The sequence below is a fragment of the Dunckerocampus dactyliophorus genome, chromosome 4 (assembly GCF_027744805.1).
Source record: "Dunckerocampus dactyliophorus isolate RoL2022-P2 chromosome 4, RoL_Ddac_1.1, whole genome shotgun sequence".
Taxonomy (NCBI): domain Eukaryota; kingdom Metazoa; phylum Chordata; class Actinopteri; order Syngnathiformes; family Syngnathidae; genus Dunckerocampus; species Dunckerocampus dactyliophorus.
The window spans coordinates 33,041,687-33,054,572 of NC_072822.1; the positions used below are offsets into that span (position 1 = coordinate 33,041,687).

The window sequence follows — 12,886 nt, forward strand, 5'->3', positions numbered from 1 at the left end:
GGACAGCACAAAGGGGTCGAGAGGATCTAATGAAGAACAAAAAAGGAACCAATGAGCAGAGTAGTTACTGAGGAACTAAAACACATACATTTAGAGTAGGTACTAAGAAAGTAATGAGTAGTGGTTAGGGTTAGATGGGTTTGTTCCTCATTAACTACTGTCATTTTGTCTACCTTATTGTAAAGTGACACCGTATTTTCATTTGATATTCAATTTTTAGCCCCTTTTCCGTAGGTTGAAATTCCCCAAAATTATTATTGTTTTAGTAGTAATTGGTGTTTTGTACTGTTTTGTAGAGTAAGAGATTCATTTGACTGGAGATGAAGCAGACTCCACTATCCCCAGCTTCACCCCAGTTATCGCCAGTTGGTGGCAAGTCTCCACTCTTGCCTGCTACATCCCATTCATCAGGTTCGACAATTTATCCTTCAGCCCACAAGAAAGAGGAACCCAACAGAACCACTGGATCAGGATGAAGCAAGACAGGTAAGCGTTGAGTAAATGAATGTAAAGTTAATATTATCAATGTTACCTAAGGTGTTTTTATGCATGGTATTGTTTTGTGTATTTAAAAATCCTCTTGAATTCCCATGAACACACTATATATCATTTTAATATTTTTGGCAGAAAGTCGGTGGTGTTTTGAGGGCCAATCCGAAAGGTGAGGAAATTTTCAAGGCGTGCAACAAGACTAAAACACTACCTGATGCAACGTGTAAACGGATGGTGAACATCCTGGTTGCAGATATGATGGAGCTGCATGGGTCACCTCCCCCTTTCCATTAGAACAGTCATTCCAGACTGTCATCAAATGCAGTAAGACCATGTAGTGGGGGAATGGTTCTATCTGTGATCATTAACTATGATGTGTTTTGAAAGGAGGGTTCCGCCATCATGTGTGACGACAAATTACACCCTGAGAATTGTGACTTGTTTTCCATACCTCAAAGATCCATTCTCCAAACCTGGACATGTACAGTAAGTGTCTTTTCAATCTAAAACCCAAAGTACTGTTTTTGTTTTTCCTTTAGGTGTGTAGTTTGTATTAAAATCTTGTTTCAAATATGTTCATAGGATGCTTAGCTTAGCGGCAGTGGCTCAGGAGGTAGAGCAGGTCGTCCAGAAATCGTAAGGTTGGTTGATCCTTGCTCCCTCCACCGAGTCACTGTTGTGTCCTACACTTTTCCTGGCTCTCAAAGTTGTTCCAAGACTGTTTCTTCAGGATGGTCCAAAAACCAAATATCTGTTAACTGGTCAACAGCTGTTTGGTGAGGAGTGCAAGGAGGCGCTATCTACAATAAGACATTCAACCGATGAATCCGTGGTCAAAGAAGATGAGAGCAACTTTCCAGTATCGGCAGAATATGATCCGAGCAAAAGATGTATCATCATCTGTCCTCAATGTGTTCCCTCGCTTCCTTGATGTTCCTGGATTGGTAAGGAAATCTTTAGTATTTGGACTAGTTCAGTATTAGATTACCCATTACATCAACCATTTGTAAAGCTGCAGGCCTACAGTATATGAAATATTCATGTCTTGTTCATACATTGACCAGGATTTCTCAATGATGTTTGCTGATGAAGTATCTCAGAGGTTCCTGGCTAAGTGGTCAACTGTCTTCAAAGCAAAAGTCATTGCAGACTGCAAGACTTTCCCGCAAAAGCAGAACACTGATGAGTTGCTGTCAGGAACTGAACCTCAACCTGATGACAGCTGTGGTCAGTAGAAACAGTTCTGCATTACGCAAATAACTTCAAATATTTATTTCCTAGCTGTTTAAAAACGATTTTTTTTCTTTTAGGCTGGGGCAGTGATACATCCTGCAACCTTCTACTCCTGCATCTGCTCCTTCCGACTTCTAGAGGCCAGGAAAAAAACAGCAAAGATCAGTTTGGCTCAAGCAGCCAACCATCTTCTCAGACATCTAAAGGTATGCAAAGGTCCATTTTTACATATCAAAACATGATTTCTGTCTAAAAGCATTCATTTTAGGTTGCAGATGTTCTTGAATCGGCTAATTGTGTTGATTCAATGTCGTAATAAGGTGTGCCACAAGAAGCGGAAGAGACGGTACAAGCCATGTCTACCGTCTGTCATCATGGGGAACGTAAGATCTCTCCCCAACAAGATGGAAGAGCTAACGGCGCTGATCCGACTGCAGAGGGAGTACCGGGAATGCAGCCTCATGTGCTTCACGGAGACGTGGCTGAGTGAACTTTGTCTGGATTCACACGTCACACTGGACGGATTCCAGCTGGTACGAGCAGACAGGAATGCAACGGAGAGCGGTAAGAAGAAGGGAGGGGGAATCGCTGTGTTTGTGAATGATAGATGGTGCCACCCGGGACACATCTGTGTGAAGGAGCAACTGTGCACCAGAGACGTGGAACTGTTAGCGGTTAGCATGCGGCCATACTACCTTCCGAGGGAGTTTTCACATGCTATTGCTATGACTGTGTACATCCCCCCCTCAGCGGTCGCTGCTGCAGCTATAGAGCAGATCCACACCATCGTCTCTAAACTTCAGAACCAGCACCCCCAATCCCTCCTCCTCATCTCCGGTGACTTCAATCATGCTTCCCTGTACCCTGCTCTTCCCACCTTCACCCAGTATGTCAGATGCCACACTAGAGACAATAAAACTTTGGACCTCCTGTATGCAAACATCAAGGATGCATACACCTCATCCCCCCTCCCCCGCTGGGTCGTTCTGATCACAACCTCGTCCATCTCGTCACAGACTACACTCCAGTAGTGAATAGACAACCCCCTGTGAAGAGGCCTGTGAAGCAGTGGTCTGAGGAGAGCAGTGCTAGGCTCAGAGACTGCTTCCAGACAACAGACTGGGAAGCGCTCTGTAGTCCCCATGGCAGTGACGTTGACAGCATGACACACTGCATCACAGACTATATAAACTTCTGTGTGGAGAACACTGTGCCCTCCAAGTTGGTGCGGTGTTTTCCCAACAACAAACCGTGGGTGACCTCTGAGATTAAGGCCCTGCTGAACAAGAAGAAGAGGGTCTTCAACTCGGGGGACAAGGAGGAGTTGTGCAGAGTCCAGAGGGAACTCCGGCACAAGATCAGGAAGGGGAAGGACTGCTACAGGAGGAAACTGGAGAAGCGGCTGGAGGAGAATAATGCCAGGGAAGTCTGGAGAGGCCTGCAGACCATCACAGGCCATGGTAAAGGAGTGGGGAGAGACCAAGCCAGTGGGGACAAGATCTGGGCAGATGAACTCAATCTGTTTTTTAACAGATTTGAGTCTGCCCTCCCTCCCTCCCCTACCAACTCACCACTCTTCACCCCCACATCCCCATCCCAGCCATCCTCTACTCCCCTCTCCATAACTGATGATCAGGTGAGAAGTCAGCTGAAGAAGATCAAGGCAAGGAAGGCCCCGGGACCGGATGGCATCAGCCCCAGAATCCTCAAGGACTGTGCGGACCAGCTCTGTGGAGTTCTCAGGCACTTGTTCAACCTCAGCCTGAGCCTGGAGAAAGTCCCGGCCCTGTAGAAGACCTCCTGTGTGGTCCCGATCCCAAAGACACCGCGTCCCAAGGAGCCTAACCACTTCAGCCCTGTTGCCTTGACCTCTCACCTGATGAAGACCATGGAGAGGATTATCCTGCAGCACCTGCGACCCCTGGTGGGCACTCAGCTGGACCCCCTGCAGTTTGCTTACCGGCCTCGGATCGGAGTGGACGACGCAGTGATCTACCTGCTGCACAGATCACTGCTACACCTGGAGGACAGCGGGAGCGCTGTGAGGGTCATGTTTTTTTACTTCTCCAGTGCCTTCAACACCATCCAGCCGGCACTACTCAGAGTGAAGATGGAGAGTGTGGGAGTAGACCAACACCTGACTGCATGGGTTATAGACTACCTCACCAACAGACCACAGTATGTGAGGCTCCGTCACTGTGTGTCTGACATGGTACTCTGCAGCACAGGTGCCCCTCAGGGTACGGTGCTCTCCCGTTTCCTCTTCACCCTCTACACCTCGGACTTCACACACAACTCCACACAATGTCACATCCAGAAGTTCTCCGACGACACAGCCATTGTTGGTTGTGTTTCAGAGGGGAATGATCTGGAATACAGGACGGTCATCAGGGACTTTGTCAGCTGGAGTGAGCTTAACCAGCTGCAGCTCAACACCAGCAAGACAAAGGAGATGATCATTAACTTCCAGAGGAAAACATCTCACTTCACACCGGTGAACATCCAGGGAGCGGACATAGAGTTGGTAGACAGCTACAAATTCCTGGGTGTTCACCTTAACAACAAGCTGGACTGGTCCGTCAACACCCACGCCCTCTACAAGAAGGGCCAGAGTCGCCTTCACCTGCTGAGGAGACTGAGGTCCTTTGGTGTGTGCAGGACTCTTTTACGGACCTTTTATGACTCTGTGGTGGCCTCAGCCATCTTCTATGCTGTGGGCTGCTGGAGAGGGGGCAGCACGGACAGGGACAGGAGCAGGATAAATAGACTGATCAGGCGAGCTAGCTCTGTCCTGGACGGTCCTCTGGACTCCGTGGAGGAAGTGGGGGAGAGAAGGATGTTGGCTAAGCTGACATCCATCATGAACAACACCTCTCACCCACTACATGACACTGTTGTTTCCCTGAGCAGCTCCTTCAGCACCAGACTGTTACACCCACGGTGTAAGAAGGAGAGGTTCCGCAGGTCCTTCATACCGACCGCTGTCAGGCTCTACAACACCTGCACCACCTGAACCATGTTGTAGACACTATGCTTTCTTTACACTGTTCTCTTTACTTGTCTTGCTGCTGTAACAAGTAAATTTCCCCGCTGTGGGATAAAAAAAGTACATACAATACAATATAATACAATACAATAAACACCTGAGAAATGGAAACCATGCAAAGGGGTTTTAATTGTTGTTGTTGCCCTTTTCACCCACAGGAAGGAGCCAGTGTGACCCCCTTCCAAGACTGTTGACACAAGACAACCATTTCTCCTCTGCATCAGCGAGCGAAGGTGACATCCAGAGGTTCTACATTATTGACCAAAAGCCGGTTCCATGCAAGGCACATACATTTATTGCAGCTTTTGATGAACTGTTCAAAGCTCGCTATGTCTTCAGTCTCTCGTATGGTTAAAAGTGGATAAGAGCAAACATTTGGGTCTGAATGCTGCCCAGTCATGGTGTCTTCTATGTGACACTCCACTTATATTTGGTGATGTCACTGAAAGGAAGAATGATCACTGGAACTTCCTCCTCCTTTTGATGCAGATTGTCAACATACCTGTAGTGTTCTCCTCCTACACCATAACTGATGAAATGATCCTTTACTTGAAACATCTGATAAGTGACCACCACACTCGGTACAAAGCATTGCTTCCTGGTAAGAAGTTGATTCCCAAGCACCGCTTGATGATACACTATCCAAGACGCATACAAAACATTGGCCCTCTTATCCATACGTGGTGCATGTTTTTTTGAAGCCAAACACAATTCTTTCAAAAGGTGTGGTTTAAAATTTTTAAAAATCTCAGTTGTTTTTCATGGCATTTCACTATGAAAATTATTTTAGAAGATTAGAATGTGGCCCTACAACATGAAAAACAATCTACAACTTGAAAGGTGGGGAGGAACGTGGTCAGGCATGATGTCTGCAAGCATCTTCCAAGTGTGTCAAGTACCAACTGGGTGAGAAGTTACCGTATAGATCAGGGGTGTCAAATTCGTGCCATGGAGGGCCGAGACACTGCAGGTTTTCTTTCCAGCCAGTCACTAAAGCAGGTGATTTTAATGATCAACACCTTCAGTTTGAGGGAAGGAGCTCATCAATTAAACCACCTGCTGAAGAAACTGGTTGGAGAAAAAACCTGCAGCGTCTCGGCCCTCCAGGGCACGAGTTTGATACATGTGGTATAGAGCACCATGTTGCTGTGTTCAAATGTACTGGATGTAGCTTTGATCTACCTGTGTTCAAGAAGATCTGTGATATAATAAAACACAAAGAATGTGCTTTCATAAGAGCCTGTAATGTAGAAACGATGTACTATGATGACCTGTTTAACGCGTACTGCATAGAAGACCAAATGCTTGAGTTTTCTGTCATGTTTAAATGAACTGACTCATTTCAGATCATTTGACAAGCAGTGCTCTAATGACAGTTGTCAAAGAGCATACGTAGTGCCCTGCTGTTATTTAAGCTCCTGTCTGTTGGAAATGAAATTTTTGGAATAAAATGTATGAAGCCGTCAACTAGTCATATTTTAAAAAAATTTAAAATTTTATTGCAAAATAGTACATTAACACTTTTATAGTGTTAATGTTGCAACTCCTTTGAGAGTATTTAAATGACACTATAAGAGTCAATAAATGACTCTTAAGAGAATTAATTTGTGACACATACACCCCCCCCACACACACACACACACACAGAAAAAAACAACAACACTGAAACAAAACCATATGCTTTGGGTAAGACAATACGTTGTTTGCAATCTCAAACATAATGGTATGCATCCATCCATCCATCCATTTTCTATACCGCTTCATCCTCATTAGGGTCGCGGATAACGGTATGCATGTTCAGTAATATTATTTCCCAGAACATATCATATGAATGAATCCTTTTACGTCAGTCATTCAGCATTGTTGTTTATCCAAATGAAGGGTCATGCCGGGTCAATTGTATGCAAACTGGCTTGCTAACTGCACTGTAAACAATGCCTGGTAAGCATCATGGAAGCACTGAGATTCTCCCATTCCTTCAAGTAACGCAACCTTCGTCCCTTAAAGAAATACATATATTATGATCTAACAAAAAAGTACGTACATTTCCTCTTAGCTATTATAGAGCTATATAAACGTATCAATTCTGGACATACATTTAATCAGAGGAATTTTACACGATCGAAAATATCTGAGAGATCGACAGTGCAAAACCCTTAAATGATCAATCATAAATCTACATTTCAATCATACTTACAGGTGAAATGTTCGTCCACAGCCTTTGAACTGGCGATTTGTACAGTTAATAGCTGCACATGCAGGCATCTTATGGCAGAATTTGTGTCCAATCCGAATTAATAAAAGAAGTTCACCACGAATGCAAAAGCTTGTCGAGAAGTGTTTCTTGCGAGTGCTAATATGGCGGCCGTGTGGCTTCACAAGTCATCGCCAATGAGCTATCCAGATATATAATACAGATCAGTGGCTGGACCTCAGCCTTCAGGTTAATTACAAGGTGAAAAACGTAAATTACAACAGTAATTGCTCAAAAATAAAACATTTATTTATTATGTGAATTATACTGGAAGCCAGAGAGTCTCAAACATGTTATTTAACTAGGAAAATGTGAAATAAAAAGGACGGAATTGTGAGTGGAAATGAGTTGGTTTAGCCTTGACTGCTAGTTGGGTGATGTGGGAGATGATGATGATCAAAGTGCTGTTAATTTATGTCAACAAAACATGGAAAATACAAAGTCAAAGCCATCACGTGCACAATTTAGAAAGAAGAAGAGAAACGGCCCAAAGCTAAAGGTATGGCGCTATAGCATCACTTTATGTACACCACATTATGGAATGTATATGATCAAACAAGCTAGAGCTTATTTTAAACCCAAACAAAGCGAATATGCTTGTTTTACCAGAACATGAACAAAATGCTGGTGTCCACAACTCATGTTTTGTATTTCACAATGCATTTCTTTCTACTGTTCTTTCATTATTAACTGAAAACCTGAATGAAAAGCAGGCTTGCGGGCACATCATGTGGTCGTGGGGGGCTGCCTGGTGCCCGCCGGCACCACGTTGGTGATCCCTGCTGGAGACTAACTGCTGTTCATTTGTTGTCAGCTTGGGTCTGCCCAGGACATCATTCAAACCAGAACCGCCACTGCAGGAGGCACAGATGTACTAAAGGTGTCCATCAAATATTTTAATGAGAGTATAATGGGGGTACAATCCCCTTCCGGGGGGTGTAATTGTCATTTGTTTTTCTTTATCTTTTGTGCTTTGCACGTCTCGGCAACAAAGGTAAGCCAGAAAAGGAATGTACCAACCTCCCGAGCTGATTGGTCCAAACGTTATCACTTCCTATAACTCTGGGATTTGGTACATTCCCCTTCTGGGTGGTGCAATTTGTCATTCGGTTTGCTTTTTGTTAATGTGTTTTGCTTTTTAATATATTTGTATTATACGTGTGTTTCTGCATGAACCTCCCTTACACACTCCAGTCCCATAGGCGGCGGTAATGCGCATAAATAGCTGGTTTGCCAACCGCCAATAAAGACCGAAGAAGAAAAACGCGGACGTTCAAGCCGCAGCGGTGGCGTAGGCGACAAACTCGAATGGAAAAAATTCGAACCCTTTAAATAGTTGACAAAGACGACACAGTTTGCGACTGCTAGTGAGATTTCTCAGATGTTAGAACGATGGCGTCTGGCGAGGAGGAACTTTCTCGAACAAGAAAGGAGAAGGAACAACAACAACAACAACAGGATGGTTGCACGGCTTACATTGTGTTGCACATTCAAGGTGTGTTGTATTTCATCATTTAACACATTTTCTATGTTTAATATAAAGAGGCAAGGAAATCACATGAACGGGTTTTGATTTTTTTAAATCACGCGCCAGAGACAGCAGTAGAGTAAACACATAACCCGGAATGGCGGCCATTGCTCACGTGTAGCCTACACTATTGATGTGCAGCAGATTGGGGTACCACGCGAGTACCAGTCAAAAGTTTGAACACATCACATTTCTAGCAGTGAGTAAGCACGTTCAAACATTTGACTGGTATTAGAAATGTAACCACAGTTCTAACACGAAACGTCCTTTGTGTCCTGCAGACGATCAGTTGATCAGTCAAGACGAACGTCCCACTCAGCAGCACGGGGGGAGCCCCACTTTTAAGCAGGAGAACCCACAGCACCCTCACTTTAAAGAGGAAGAGGATGAATCCTGGGCCACTGGGCCACAGGGAGATTGTCGTCTTGGGAAGGAGGTGGTTTATCTCCACAAGTTGCCACTGACTGGCGTCTCTGTGAAGACTGAAGATCATGAAGACAAATCACCTGAGTCTTCACGGCTTCATCCCGAGGCTAAATATGGGAACGACGCCCAAGAGCCTTTGAGCAGCGATACAGACTGTGAAGGTGACACGAGGACTCGCACTGACAAAAAACACTCTGAATGCGCTGAAAAGACTACGGGGGGACGTTTGGGTTGCTCAGTTTGGGGTGACAGATTTTCTTTTAAAGCGCATATGATGCAACACACGAAAACACACTCCCTTTTCATTTGTTTCATTTATGGTAAAAGATTCTTTCGAAAGTTTCTCATGGTATCACACACGGAAAATCTTTTTGTTGCTCATTCTCTGGTAAAACATTTGCTCACAGCTCCTCTGTGAATAAGATGGTGTTTAGTATTCTGGTGACCGTTTGGCATAATTCTGCCTTCTGTTCCTTTTTTGGCATGCCAATATTTAGTCTCTTTGAAGGGGGCAGCATCACAAGCAGATCAGGCGAAGGAGAAGAGTCCCAGGGGGACCTTCAAGTTAAAGGACCAGGAGGAGGAGGCCATGGTGATTGAGTGGGTCCAAGAAAATCGCCTCCTGTGGGACCAGAAGGACCGGAAATACAAGAGGAAGAATCAGAAGCATTGTCTCGGATATGAGGGTAAATTTTATTTATTTAAAAAAAATGATTGCGTTAGATATTTAAAATATTATGTGTTAATTTGAGATTGTTTTGTTAGATCAGGTAAATGTATACAGTAAATGCTGTTTGTTTAAAACAAACAAAACAAGTCATTGTGTAAATGCTATTTGCCAGGGGTGCTCACACTTTTTCAGCCTGCGAGCTACTTTTTAAAATGACCAAGTTCCTAAGATCTACCTCCTACTGTAAACATAGAAAATATTTTATATTTATAAATAAGAGTATTTATTTACATAAATATCAGAGGTGCACACACTTTTTCAGCATGCAAGTTACAAGTCGACATGATCTGTCTTAGTATAAAACATACAACATATATAAAATAATCTAACCAGTAAACTTTGAAACTACTATACTAAATATTAATGATTAATCTGTCATTCACGGTTTCAAAGTTTACAGGTAATCAAAGTAGTAAATATCGTTCAGTAATTTTCAAATCAGTATGGCAAAGATAATTACTCAATAGTTGTGTACATAAAGTGAGTACAGTTAATACAGCATCTCAGTCAAAATATCTATGTAGTGTTCATTACACGCACAGTTCATGTTTTAGCATTTCCAAACATTACAGATATACAATAAATTAAAATGATTATGCAAAAGGCAATGCAGCCGAAGTCAAGGTGACATATTAAAAAGGTTTAAGCAATGGGCACATTTTCACATTAATCATGAAATAATACTTTCAGAAACAGAAGTGCAGAAAACACGCGTTTCTATAGTGGAGTTCAAGCCGCCACAATTGAGCGTATAACTTTTGTGATAGATGTAGGCATGTTACCGCTGAGTTAGTTTATCCCTAATCGGAATAATAAAGATGAACGTTGTATCTCCGTGTGCAGATTGCTATGTCTGTCTTGTCTTGTCATCACTGTCAATAGCGAATCAGGAGGGGAGCTTAATGTCAGCTGACTGATGTCTTGTGACGTTTACGCTATCGACCCAAACTACCTTCAGGATCAAGCGGTAGCTTGCGATCGACATAATGGGCACCCCTGCTACCGTATATACAGTCGTCACGCTTTGAATGTCACGGCTGCACTCTACCCCGGTTTTTCAAACTATATAAATTCATAAATCATCTCTGTTTTGTGTTTGACTGCGTCCTATTAGCCAATTTGACATATTTATGGCCTAAATTAAGCATTTTCAAGCATAAAGTTAACTAAATGAACAAAAGTACAATTATAAGGCATTCAGAAAACACACTGGAAAAACTTGTTGATTAATTTTACAGCAGTCACAAGAGCTCCTGAAAATAAAAAAAAAAAAGAAGAAACTCTGCCAATGCTAACACGTGTGAGTCTATTATGTCTTATTTTCTCTTATGTTTACTAATTTGGGTGATATGTGTAGAAAGGGGACTATAGGTGGCTCTAATTTTAAAAAACCGTATTTAGGTCATAAACTTTCTATTCTCTAATTGTGAAAACCACCACCCACAGCCTCCCACTCTCACGCTGATGGAGATGACTCAGGTTCTAACGCCTCTCAGCCAACCCCTGCCAGGAAGAGAGCCAAGAAGGCCCAATTTTGTCTCGATGTCCAAGAGGAGCAGATTATGTGTAATTTCCTTCGTGAGAACACCATCCTCTGGGACATCAAGAAGACTGACTACCGGAGAGTAGACAAGAAGGCAAAGCTCTGGCGGAATCAAGCCAAAGCCATGGAGAAGACTGTCAAGCACCTTCAAGGGTGGTTCAAATCCCTGCGAGATACCCACACCCGTCTTGACAAGAAAAAGAGCGGTGGCGGCGCCCCGGAACTGACAGAGAGGGAGCAGTGGGTAAAGGCAAATTTCTGCTTCCTCAAGCCTGTGGTCCGCCATCGCCCTGAGCCCGTCAATAGTGTAAGCATAAACAAACATTAATATTAATATTATTATTTTTTTATTGTGATTGCAAATTAATGAATTTTCCTTAGTATTTTTTACTAATCAATTGTCATGAATCGCAGGTGAAGGCAACCATTGCAGCTCACAGCGGGGACCTCGAGGCCGCCGAGGCTGCCTGTGCAGACATCGTGGTTGATGATGACAGCACACCCTCCCCTGTCCCCTCCGCATCCTCACAGGGCAAGGGCAAGCGTGGCCAAGACGATGACCCGTTGCTGCAGTCACCCCAGAAGAGGCTGCACGAGTCTGGGGAGATCCTCAAAGGTCTCACGCAGCCTCAGCCCATCACAGCCACTGCAGCCTTTGCCAACTACGTGCGTGACAGCCTGGTCAGCATGTCCCAGCGCAAGTTCCGGAAGGCACGGTCCCGCATCAACGCCATCCTCAGTGAACTGATGGACGAGGAGAGTGATTAGGAAGAACCTCCCGGATTCACCACCTTTCCTCCTCCTGTTTCCGTGCGACCCAGTTCAGCACCAGCTACCTACACCCCCACGGCTTCGGAGATATACCAGCCACCTCCCCACATGTGGAGACACAAGGCACCAGCTGCGTCAGTCTGGGGTTCGCAGACCGCTGACTACTGTATGTGGAGCAGTACATGCAGCAGCCACTGCTGCCACGGTACCATCAGCAGCAACCTCAATACCAGTGGATGACACCTCCTCCTCAGCATGGCTTCCAGCCGATTCATCACACCACGCAGCAGCCAAGTTCCGCCTCTGTATCTTCTGCTCTTGGTTCGGTTGGCCAGGTGCTGAACTAGAGCGCCAACACTGCCCTTGACACCAGCGATCAGAGTCTGTGTAACATCTCTAGACTTTCAGCAATGCTCAACTCTTCTAGTGGTGTTGATGCTCCAAGCAACCCGTCCCGCGAGTTAGAGACGCCTCCAACAGCAGAGAAGAACTAGTGACAGTGACAGTTGTGTGCTTCAGTATCAGCAGAGACAGTGTTTTGGGCGTTTTTTTTTTTTTTTTAATTAAACAAGAGCTCTGAACAAAAGTTGCTTAAACTTTTCATGTTTATTCATACACTCAGAAAAAGGTTCCGTGAGCGCAACACGTGTGGTGAAGCTCGTAGCTAGCCGGTGAGCTGTGGCAAAGTGTCAGTCAATATGTATGTATAGTACTTTATTAATCCCACAGCAGGGAAATTCACTTGTTACAGCAGCAAGCAAGATACGCAAGTAAAGAATACATAGTGACTACAACATGGCTCAGGTGGTGCAGGTGTTGTAGAGCCTGACAGCGGTCGGTATGAAGGACCTGCAGAACCTCTC

The 12,886-nt window shown here is 44.3% G+C and overlaps 1 protein-coding gene and 1 long non-coding RNA gene across 4 annotated transcripts; both read left to right on the plus strand.

Annotated features, from left to right (window-relative positions):
* The first annotated feature begins 893 nt into the window (after positions 1 to 893).
* Positions 894 to 1,558, plus strand: LOC129180350 (uncharacterized). Its single transcript, XR_008570142.1, has 3 exons — positions 894 to 978; positions 1,075 to 1,133; positions 1,262 to 1,558. It is a non-coding gene; the product is annotated as an uncharacterized LOC129180350 (long non-coding RNA).
* Positions 1,559 to 8,289: 6,731 nt separating this feature from the next.
* On the plus strand, positions 8,290 to 12,638 carry LOC129179970 (uncharacterized). Of its 3 annotated transcripts, none has more exons than XM_054773888.1 (5): positions 8,290 to 8,520; positions 8,835 to 9,224; positions 9,477 to 9,665; positions 11,156 to 11,559; positions 11,667 to 12,638. In XM_054773888.1, exons 1-5 carry the CDS (start codon positions 8,418 to 8,420, stop codon positions 12,018 to 12,020), a joined length of 1,440 nt encoding a protein of 479 aa, XP_054629863.1. In that variant the 5' UTR covers positions 8,290 to 8,417; the 3' UTR covers positions 12,021 to 12,638. The 3 variants fall into 3 exon arrangements, with proteins under 3 accessions (XP_054629863.1, XP_054629864.1, XP_054629865.1); XM_054773889.1 differs by having other exon boundaries at positions 8,835 to 9,140; XM_054773890.1 differs by lacking the exon at positions 8,835 to 9,224.
* Positions 12,639 to 12,886: the final 248 nt, after the last annotated feature.